This window comes from Rhamphochromis sp. 'chilingali' (assembly GCF_963969265.1).
Source record: "Rhamphochromis sp. 'chilingali' genome assembly, chromosome: 5".
Classification (NCBI taxonomy): Eukaryota; Metazoa; Chordata; class Actinopteri; order Cichliformes; family Cichlidae; genus Rhamphochromis; species Rhamphochromis sp. 'chilingali'.
This window is the reverse complement of record NC_137932.1, coordinates 23,612,558-23,624,586: the sequence shown is the minus strand read 5'-3', so window position 1 is coordinate 23,624,586 and position 12,029 is coordinate 23,612,558. Positions and strand designations below refer to the sequence as shown.

General features: G+C 39.5%; 1 protein-coding gene across 2 annotated transcripts in view; it reads right to left on the bottom strand.

The window, feature by feature from the left end:
* The window catches only part of galnt14 (UDP-N-acetyl-alpha-D-galactosamine:polypeptide N-acetylgalactosaminyltransferase 14 (GalNAc-T14)), a 242,116-nt gene that overhangs the window by 1,034 nt on the left and 229,053 nt on the right, over positions 1–12,029 (bottom strand). The window contains exon 14 of one of the 2 annotated variants that reach the window (XM_080881768.1): positions 7,883–8,002. The exons of the other annotated variant lie outside the window; for it this stretch is intronic. Within the exon in view, the coding sequence (XP_080737894.1) occupies positions 7,883–8,002 (120 nt within the window). The remainder of the gene's footprint in view (positions 1–7,882; positions 8,003–12,029) is intronic. 2 annotated transcript variants of the gene reach the window in all.

Here is a 12,029-nt window from a genome sequence, read left to right as displayed (position 1 = left end):
ATGTGTATGCAGATTTTACAAGTATGAAAAATGCAAGTTTTCACTGATTTATATATATCCTCCATCCAGCTGGGCCATGTTCTCCCTGTGGATGTGTGGGTTTTAGTGGGACTCATGACTCGGGCTAATTGGTGATTCTAAACTGGCCTTAGGTGTGCATGGCTGTGCTCTTGGGTGTACTCAGCCTCTCACACTCCTATAGCTGAGTTGGGCTCCAGCCTGTCTATGACCCATGTCCATATAAGTGATTAGGATCTTACAATGGTAAAATATTCTTCCAAAAATCACTTCTAAGTTGTGTCAAGCTCAACTGCTGTTAAAATGTTCATGAAAAAAGAAAGTAATTTAAGTAATCCTAATAATAAAAACAAATCAAACACTGATTCAGGCTCCCTGGTGGAGTTATTAAATGTGCCAGCTCAATAGCTTACAACTGCTTTCACTGATGATATTTGTTCCCTTTTTACTCAAATAATACTTCAATAATTGTTTGTATTGTTTGATTGGAATCATTTAGACTAATGTTAAAAGCTGTGTTTTTGTCAGGAGCGAAATTATTCTCACCTTTAATATTCATTAAAATCATTTTCTACAGATGCAAAGTGACTAACATTTTTCACATGACTCCACCAACTTTACTTGAAGCCACCTGGTAATAAAAACATATTTATGGTTGTACTTCCACATCTAATTATACTCTCTACATTTATTGATTAAAAGGTAATCATAAATTCTGACCGCTTTCAGTTTACAATGGACAGCATGTGATTCCCCACAGTCACCACTAGATGGAGAAGTCTCCTGACTTTTTCAACAATCCAGTGGCTCTTTGACCAGATAGACACTGTGTGTGTGTGTGTGTGTGTGTGTGTGTGTGTATTATTCATAGCTGGATTCTTTAGCTGTGAAACAAAGCAGTAGATATGATCAGACATGAAAAGAGGCTTTTATCTAGCAGTGGGTCTGAAACCCAGCCATCTGAGACAGACAAAGAAAAACAGAATAAAAGATAAAAGAAGAGAGACAAAACAAGGGAAAAATAGAAACTATTTGTGTGTGTGTGCCATTTGTGTGATATCTGTATCTTTGTGTTTCATAATTTGCACGTTTGTGTGGTTATCTCCTTGTATCAGTGTTTTTATGCTTACGTTGGCTCGGAGCGGCCATGTTGTATTTGCTGAGCCTCTGAAGCATATCACTGTCATGTATCTTGATCTCATGAGGCATTGTAAAGACACACACACACAGTCACACAGACCCACACACACACAAATCAGCTTTGTTCTGTAGAAGTGCATTGTGGGTCTGCTGCGGCATTGTCAAGATGACATGCCCATCAGAGTACAGCGACGGGCCGCCGAGATTTTTAATTGAAAAAAAAAGACGGTGGGATAATTAAAAGTAAATTAATTAGTATTCAACTCATTAGTGTCGGCTCCAGCAGACTATAGAGAGTAACATGTTGCGTTGGTCTTTCTCTACACATCACTGTCTCTCTTTTAAGTACTGCACATTAAAGTTCATAAGCCTTTTGTTGCCTTTCAGGATGACTCAAGGGAGATGGGAGTCTTTTACAACCTGGTGAACAACACAGGCTGAAATGAAATCACCTTTCTCCAGGAATCTACAGGTATCAAAATACCCTGGTAAGAGACTGTACATTAAAGGTGGATGTAGCCACTGTGTCATAAGGGTGGAAATGGAAATTATCGTATTTGTACGAGAGCGTGAGAGCAAAGTCACCAGCTAGAAAGTTTAACTATAAAGCTTCATTTTTATTATATTTTATTGCACAAAAGAACAAGAGCGAGATAACAAAGTGCAAAATGCAAGAATCTGCACAGGGAGTATGCTGAACTTGTCTCATTAGAGTCCACCGGAGGCTGAATACAGCAGCTGTAAAAGTAATACAGTCAAGTGTTACTTCTGCATCTAATCAGCTATAAAACACCTTGAAAAAAGTTTTTGGCTCTAAATAGAAAAGGATAAGGATGCTTTCAAAGATTCACAGCAAACAGGAAGCAACACTGAAATAATAAATCTGCAGGCACACCTGCTTGGCAGGTGGTTTTGTTTTGAGCATCTTGGAGGACATGCCACAGATCTTCTGTGAATTCAGGCTGTCTCACTGTCTCTTTGTGAAAACGCAGACCGGCTCCATGATGATAAGATCAGCGCTCTGTGGGGGCTAAACCATCTGTTGGAGAACTCCTTGTTTTTCTTGTGGCTGAAAATAGTTCTTTATGACTCAGGCTGGATGTTTGGGCTTGTCGATGTGCTGCAGAATGAATCTGGGGCTGATCACTGATGAGCCTCAATGATGGATTTGCAGGAAATATATCTGAACATCTAAAGTGCACCACTGCACTTTCTTATCATTTAAATCTCAGGTGAATTCATCAAACAAATGGCTTTTAGTTTGTTTTTGTGTGTCTGTGTTTTTTCCCTCTTGGTGAATAGAGGACATGTTGGCAGGTTTGACAACTCAAACCTTTAAAAGAGAGGTGAACACCAACCATTTTCTGACTCATGTACTCTATTCAAAAATAAATCTGGTTTCCAGCATGAGGCCCATTCGCTTTTTTCTGACAATATTAAGGTTGCTGCTCCTTCTCACTCTGAACATCTGCGACTCCATCTCTTTAGTGCTGTGATTTTTCGATTTGACTGCAAGTTGTCGTTCTAATCCAACAGACATGGCACCAGGAACAGAAATGAGTTCCAGGAAAAAACAGTCTGGTGCCTCAGAGGAAGAAAACAGATTTGTGATAGAGAAACATCCTAAGGACGTGACAGAAAGACCAACTTTCTTTCAATGTTTTTGCCTATTTTTACCTTGTGACAAGTTGTGCTACTAACCTACTGTTCAAGAAAAACCACAAGCTGTGATTTATATCTGGTTAACACAAGCCGATATGCTTCTGTGGAAAACTGAAATCAGAAAAAGCTGAGATTTTAAGTAATCTGTAAAATATGCGAGTGGAAGTGTGTGACAGGAAGTCTAAGTATACAAAAGAAACACACTCCATGCAAAATCACTCAAATGTTAAAGAATAAAAATGTATATTTCACACAGGAATTTCTGAAGAACTTTGACATCCCAGGATGCTGCCTGGCTTGAAATCAACAGAACATCTTTTGGGGTTTTAAAGATAAAAATAGAGCAACACAGCACCTCCAGCAAATAAGAGCTGGAAAAAAAAGAAGTTTCTGAAGAATGGAAGAACATCCCTCCAGAAACCTATGCAGCACACCCTCATGTCGAGGACAACTAAGTCTGCCATCAATAATAAATGTGCACATGCAAAGGAAAAAAGTGCACTGCCTTCTGAGGTCCTACTGCAGAGTTTCTATTTTTAACACAATAATAATGAAGTTTCAGTTTTCAGTCTAACGTAAGAGCAGATCTGACCTTCATGAAGGTCAGACACTTAAATGCACTGGTCTCACGATAATGTTTTCTATACATTAGAAAGCTTGATGGTGTTTAGATTTACTTTCACTAATATGTGCACCTTGAAAATAGATCAAAGTTATCCTCATTTGGAACTTTCACTTAAAAGTAAATTGGGGGCACAGAATGTGTCAAGAACAAGGGACAGGGATCTGCATGAAAGAACAATTCATTATGTATTGTGTACAAAAGTACTGAGCCATCTCCACATTACACCTACAGGAGCTGCTCAGCCATGGGAACTAATGCCACGAAGCTCCGGGTGCACCATTTTTGTGCTGAGACACCTCTGTTGTTTTTCAGTGAGCTCTTTAGAGCGACCCATTCTCTCAAAAATGCTTGTAAAAGCAGACATCATGGCTAGATGCTTGATTTTATACATCTGTGGAAATGGGACTGAAAGAACACCTGAATTCAAAGATGAAGAGGTGGAACACAGTACGTTTAACCATAAAGTGTATGTGATAATAAATAAACACAGTGTAGAAAAAAAATCTGGCTTGATTTTGATGCTCATGTGCAGCAATACGCCATGCAGATGGTGTTACATGAAAAATGGCACTCCTCCAAGGTTTAAACTTTTTTCAAGTTGAAAAAGTGCTTAGCAAAATGGTAAAACTGCTCCTTCTAATAGCCTCTTTCACGGAGCGAATGTTTAACCATCACAAATAAAGTTTTTTTTAACAAAAAAATCTTTTAATACTATTAGGTAGCTATATTAGTAAAGATGTCTTTTCTAATATGCAAAATAATAAGAAAGTAACAAAACATATAAAAACTTGAAGTACAAGTACATTAAAACTGTACTTGAGTAAATGGACAAAGTTACATTCCACCACTGGCCCGATCCATGCCCCTGACCCTCCTGATTGGTGTGAGTGTTCCTACACGTCCCTGCAGTCATGCGTGGGTGAGTAATGCTTGTTTTATTATACTATTTTCTGGTCTATTCGCAATGAAGCACTGGTGGCCTTGCAGTACAGTGGCTGCATAGCCATACTGTATGAAGAGGAATTTTATAGGCTTCTTGCATGCTGGGCTTCTACAGATGTGTGTGCATCTGCAAGGAAATAAAATCTGTGGTGCAACTGCCTGTGGTTGTAATTGTATGCTATAGGAGGTGTTTGTCACTAAAACTGAGGTTAGTGGAAGTGTATGTGACTGGATGCTTATTCTACTGGGTTTGTGAGTGACGAGATGGCACTCAGCGCATGTTAATCAAAGTGTTTGTAAGTGCGAATCTAAGTGGCTACATTCTCTCAGCTCCTCAGGTCAAACGTAATTTTTCCCTCTCATACTGAACGGTCTACTCTCACCTTCTCTTTACCTCTCTCACCCTGCCTCTCTCTCCTTCTCTGTCTGTCACGGTCTGTTTATTTCCGTCTTCACCACTCACTCTCACTCCCCGTTTTGCTGTCTTCCTCTGTGTCTTTCGTCCCATCACCGCGCCCACATTTCTCTAGCCTCAATTTAACCTCTCTGCATTTTCTCCTCTCTCTTTCTCTCTGGGTCTGAGTCTCTCTACCAGTCAGCTCTGGGCTGTTTCTCTGGTGGATCGCCGTTCTAATTAGCTATCATCCCTCTACTTCCTGCCTTCTGACACACAAACACGCACGCACACATACGTATGCACACTCTCAAGTGGGACATGTAACAACACTGTGTGTGCGTGTGTGTGTCTCGGTACAAAAGTTTTAGTGGCTCAGCTAAAAAACACAAACAAAACATACACAGTGACTGGTGTGTGTGTGTGTGTGTGTGTGTGTGTGTGTGTGTGTGTGTGTGTGTGTGTGTGTGTGTGTGTGTGTGTGTGTGTGTGTGTGTGTGTGTGTGTGTGGTTTCAGTCCTTTAATTTAAGTCTCAAGGACTCCAGCTTTAAACACCTGCCTGTGCGCTTTTTGTGTTCAATTGTCTTCATCATTAGCCACAAACCTCCGTTCTTCCTTCCTTCCTTTAATTCCTCCTTTCAAACTGTTCCTTTCCCTATTTTGGTTTTGCTTCCTTTGTTCCCTTCCTTATTTCTGTTTGCTTTTTCTTTCCTGCCATTTAGCCTTCCTTCCTTTCCACATTGTTCTTTATTCCTTTTTCTTCATTCATCCTTTTCTATTTAGTTCCCCAAGCTACCTTATTTATTTCCTTGTTAATGTCCTCTTTCCATTTCGCCCATTTATGCATGTTTGTTATTCATTCCTTCTTTACATCATCCATCTTTTTTTCCTTCCTTCATATAGCTCCCCTCCTTCCTTCCTTCCCTCCCCTCCCAATTCTTTCTCCCTTTCTTTTATCCATACCATTTCGATAAATTTATTCTTTGTTTGCTTCCTACTATTTAGCATTCCTTCCTTTCATTCACTGCTTCCTTCCTTCCTACCGTCCTTCCTTCATTGCGTGTCCCATTTACACCTACCTGCATGCATTCTTTCCTTTTCCTATTGTTTCTTCCTCACTTTTCTTATTCTTTCCTTCCTACACCTGTCCTCCTTCTTTCTTTCTCTCCTTTCTTCCATGCCACATTACACTTTCCTCCCTGCCCATATCTTTTTTCCTTCATTCCTTTCCCCTGCCTTCTTTACCTGTTTCCTTCCTTTTTTCCTATCCTTAATTCCTTCCTTCTTTCTTTTTCTTTTCTTCTTTTCATGCCCCCACGGGCTTTCTTTTCCTTCCCTATTCTTTCTTCCTTTCTTCCAATCTTCCTTTCTTTTCTATACCTTGCTTTCTTCCTTCTTTCTCTCCTTTCTTTGATGTCCCTATTATATTTTCCTTCCCATATCCTTTGTTCCTTCATTTCTTTCCCATTCTCCTCTCCTAACTTCCTCTATGTATTTCTATCATTCTATTTTCTCTATCCTTACATCCTTCACCTCTGTCATTCTTTCTCTCCACTTTCCTCATTTTTTTAAACATTGTTTTCCATCTTTCCTCCATCAGTTTTGCTGATAAAGATCTTTTTGTTTGCTCTTCCTCTTGCTTTACCTCCAAACCCCTCTCCCCAGTGTACTGAGAGTGTCTCCATAAAGAGCACACGTGCAGGAGAGTACGCTCCTGTCCGTCAGAGTCACATCCAGTTAACAATCCAGAAGAGCAACAACTTTCTCCCCAGATTCCCTCAGCTGGCACATCTATTGTATCTGAAGTTTTTGTCTCGTTTGGTGACAGCACATCCTCTTCTGCTGCTGCTGCCACAGGGGAGCTTACTGCTGAGGTATAAAAATATGCAGACCCCTAGAAGCCTGAGCCTCACTCATAAAGCCTAAAATGGGGCGGACTGTTCTTCAGGTGAGGAATTAAGTGAACAAATGCACAAAGACTCTTGAATCCTGTGACAAGATTTATTTTGATTTATTGTGTTTACTTTTTGCTCTGGGCTTTTGTTGATGTACACTGTGTGCTGCAGCAACGTGTTATATGATGAACGGCTGCCCTACGAGGTCATTTGTTTGTTCTTTTTCTTTTCTTTACCTTTTTCTCCTTTCACATCCACATTTTTTCCTCCCTTCATTCTCTTTTCTTTTATCAGTATTTACTCTTTATTCTTTTATCATCACACATCAACATTTCCTTCAGCCTCCATTTCTCTTCTCTTACTCCTTTAGTCTTTCTCCTCCTGGTTTTAGCCCCTTGTCGCTCCCCTAATTACCTCTCCTTTTACTTCAATTTCCTGTCTCTCCTTTTCCCCCCGCTTTTTGCGCTTCAATGACTAATGGATCAAATAATGCATAATAAGAGCAATGACGAACACTGAGTGAATCATACACCCTAGCACCTGTACATGGTTTTTAATGTCTGATCCTGCCCACGTGTCCAGTAGATTCTATTAATCCAGATGGGATGAACACAAATACACACGCACACACAGATGAACATTTACACATAGGTGCACTTTTGCAGAATTTTCCATGCAGACTGAACAGTTGGTGGGGTGTAATGAGCTAATCTTCTGCAATACCTCTCCCTTAACTTCCTCTCCTCTGTGTCCCTCTGCCTTTCTATTTTCCTCATCTTTTCTTTTTGTCTGTCTAGCTTCACCTTTCCACCTGTGCCTCTCTCCATCGCTCTCTCTCTCTCTCTCAGGTGATTTATTGGTTGTCAGGTCGTTCTGTGCTGCAGGAGCTTCTGGGACGCCGTCAAGGTGCCCAGTGGTCAGGTAATGACAAGAGCGAGTGTGTATGTGTGTCTGTATTTCTAGCTACCTGTCCAAAAAACTGTCAAGCATCTGCTCCTGCAGAGTGTGTGTGTGTGTGTGTGTTAGTGCGAGTATGTGTGTGTGTATAACAATCATCTTTAGACAAATTTGCCTTCAGATTAATTAACATTTAGATTAATTTATCAGCCATATGATATACGGTTATGACCCGCCAGCAGATACGCACCACCTGTCTTCCTCGACTATGTGTGTCTGTCTAAGTGTATGCGTGTATGTGCTCAGACCTGTTTGCCATCCGCCATGTTGCAGGGCAGCAGCAGGACCTGGGAGGCAGGGAACGTGGTGGAGACAGACAGGCAGTGCTGCTGCTGTCGGATCTGCTGTCCGTGAGTGTACACCCACTCCTGCAGAGAGGAAGATGGAGTTAATCATTTTTATCTGCTCTGAATTTTGAAATGCTGTGTGTGGGTTTGGTTTTTGAAAGCTGACATTTTCAAGTGCAGCCCCACCTCTGGTGTTGTTTCTGATAAGCGGTCATGAAGATAAAGTCATTAAAGACAGCACAACAGCGGTAGAGACAGGTGGAAAAGCAACATTAAATTGGTGTGAATTTAATCCTCAACTCCCATTGTTTCTTGCTTTGCACCAGACCTGACTGCAGGGATTTGCTCCCATCTGGCTACAAGAGTATCGGTGAAGCCTGGCTCACAGTTGGCATTGCAGTTCAGCACAAATGTGCTGAATGGGGAGGAAATTAGGGCTCTATCCAGGCCAGCCATCCACAACAAACTGTGAAAGCCATTTCTTTATAGACCAAACAAACAATGCTGACATGCTTGTCAAAGCAAATGGTTTAAATCGTCTTAATCGTGTTTGATTTTGATATATCTTTATTAGAATTAAAGGGCATTTAACAAACTAGGGATGATCCTGACTTATAACTTTTCATTTCAATATAAAAATACTGAAAAAGTTCCTGCAGCTATTTCTTGCCTTAATAAATATATATAAACAGTCACATGAGAAAGAAAGTTTTCACGGGATCCTAAAAGGTAAAAAGAATACTCCGTGATATTTTCCTTCATAGTTCAGTCAAATTTGTCTTATAAGGAGAAATCTTGTAGAGAAATGTTGCCTCTTTTTTATGACACTGTTTTACCCTCATTGATGTTTGCAGGCATTCATTTCTGCTCACCTCTCTTAAGGTCCTGCCACAGCATTTCAGTCGGGCAGAGGTCTGGACCGACTGGGCCATTGCAGGACCTTGATTGTTTTTTCAGCCATCAGTTGCATATTTGCTGCTGTGTTTATTATCATCGTCCTTTTGCAATGATCCAATTTAAGCCCAGCTTTAGCTGTTGAACAGATGGCCTCACATTTGACTCTAGAATACTTTAGTATAAAGAAAAGTTCATGGCTGATTGCATGGTCCGAGTGATTACAGAGCAGTTTTGCCCAAGCAGTCTTTTTGTCTTCCATTATTCAATTTTCACCAGCTTATCTGAGTCCAGGTTGTAGGAGCAGCGGTCTAAGCAAAGATGCTCAGACCTTCCTCTCCTGTAGAACTGCCTGAAGGGTTTACTGTGAATAATGAGCTAGCAACAGATGCAAGGCTTAAAGTCAGAGTTTTCAATGTCACAAAGATGACACCTGGCTAGATCACCCTGGTAACTATAATGACATATAACCTTGTCTGAAGCAGGCAGTGTTACAAGTTTCAGGTAAAAACAGCTTGAAATGATACATTTTTATGGATTGTGTTTAGAAAGCACTGAAAGAAGTCCTGCTATCAAGTTACAGACTGTGTATCTCATTATCAGCATTATCTTCAAGTATTCGTTGGTGAAGCAAAAAATGCATGAATACGTTTTTTTTGTTATGTTGTTTCTTTAAACTGCTGGAATTGTATAAAATAGAGCAAAAAATAGAAAAATCAGTCAATCCATTTGTAGCACATTTATCACCAAGAATAATCAGTCTACAAAAACGATCTCACTAAGCTCCGGCCACAGATACATTTCTTTCAGAAGCCTGTGAGAGAGTATCAGACCTGTGTAGCTCACTGTGTAGCTCACTGTGTAGCTCACTGTGTAGCGCATATTGTATAAATGTATCAAGATTAAAGTCAGACAATATATAACTCACAAAGCTCGAACGTCTTGTCCAAAATGATTATATCAGACTCAGTCCGAGTACCTTTTTTTAAAAAACTTAAATTAGATAGAGAGTTGCAGACAAACATTTATGAGCAATGTTGAAAACAGATACTTAGAAAAACACAAATACTTTTCATAAATCAATGGAATTAGCTTTTTTTAATGGTCATCAAGACATGATTAGTAGTTACTACAAATGTCTGCAGTCTGCAGGGAACTGGTGTACTTTAATTGTCTTAGTTACTAGTTAATTAACAGATTACCATTTTATATTCAACACGCATGAAAATTGCTACTCAACAGTCAGCTTTATATTAAATATAATTAATCATGAATAGTATTAAGTATAAAATCATTAGATATCACCTTACATTAGATCAGCTTCATTGAGGAAATTGTACATACAGATGAATGTATATCATTAAGAAAAAAATACTAGATTTTACATTGGTACAACATTCAGGGCCACATTTCCAAATTATGAGTGATTTTGTGTTTACAGCCATTAACATGAAATTTTCAGCTCTGTACTTGTGATCTGTACTGGAGCTTTGTTGCTTTTACCTAAACTCCAAATACTTCTTTTTTGTTTGGCATTTTAACTTAATGGATTACTCTATTCTCAGATTAGCTTTTCATTAATTTTCTGTTGACTTGCTTTTCAGTTAATCATTAAATCTTTCAGTGAATAAGTAATGTGTTTTTTAACCCCCCCCCCCCCCCCCCCCCCCCCCCCTTCATTTCATATTCAAACATTATTAACATAATCATACTGCTATAAGTCTGCTGACTTGACCTTATAGAATAATGGAGGTCGAGAGTCAGATGGCAGAACAGTGGGAGGTCTTTTCAAACCAGCTGGGTGATTTATGACATTTTATCTTAAATATCTCAACGCTGCGGGGTGTATTTCATCACATGATTGATTTATTGAACTGCAGCAAAGAGAATGACATTAGAAGTTAATTGGTCCTGCAGCTCAGTACATCTTCTCTCTACTGGAACGTCCCAGGATTCGTACTTAAGAGTCAGTGTTCAACAATATAAAACCAGTAACCTCACCACTGCTCAGGCTGGGATGTAACTAACACACCTGTTTTCCAATGAGAATTCTAAAGCATTTTTAAATCCGTCAAGATCATTGTTGTTATTACTGTAATAATAACAATAATAAAAATTTGAGCACATTTCTATTATAATTTTCGTAGATGCATATTAAATAGCCGGGCCTGAGGATTCCGCCTGCTTTTTCTGTTTCAGCTTCTGGTGAAAATGTCTTTATTTAAGTAAAGAAAGACACGAAAATCAGGCACTGACTCACACTTCAATATTTCCTGGAATATAAGGCAGTGTGGCCCTCACGGTGGTCCTGCATTACTTTCAAATAATTATTCCTAACGTTTATAATCTCTTGGCCTCGCTGCTGACTCATGCCTTATTCTTCTGTTTTCTTTTGAATTTGCCTGGTTTCAGACGTGAGAAAAGGATTTTTATTATTTCAGATGTGTTCCAACAAGATTCGACTTTCTGCACAATCCTGACATGTCACGTATGCGTATCTCGGGAATATTTTTAGAAAGTCACCGCCTGCATGTAAACACGTTAGGCAGAGGTTGAAGCGGACTGCTAACTGTGATGGGAATCAGGCTGCGGGTAAACATGCTCACTGGTTATGCTGTTAAACATTAAGCAGGTCAGCACTGAAACAAGGTCTGCATGCTCAGCACAAGTGTTCCCCAGATAGCTAAAAGGTTAAAAGCAAAGTGGACTTTGGCTCAAAATAATGATGACACCTGCAGCTCTGTGTACAAAGCTGTGAGTGTAAGCTTTATTCTTTCCTGAAAAAAAAGAAAAAAGAAAGTTGCCCGAACTACTTTCTATTTGTGTGCACATTCAGAGTCGACAGCAGAAATGATTAAAGTACAACTTCATGCCTGTGCACTCATTACATTTGGAGCAAATTGTGTTTAAATTCATGGTTTTGTGGCTCAGTGGGTTGGATTTCATACCCATCATTCTTGTACCTCATCTTACATTTCTGCTATGTTATACACAGTTGTCCACCTCCCATTAATACACTCATATAATGCATTTGAATCCTTGCTTTGCAGGATTCAGTTCTAGTTTCTGCTGCTGTGGGTTTATAAAATGGTCTCTCTGCCTCTGCTATTGATTTTTATTTCCTTGTATGTGAAAGTTGGTGCAAAATGGTAGGTTTAAAGACATTTCTTTTCTTTTTTTTCTGATGGACCGAAGCTTCAGATTTTTAAGCTTC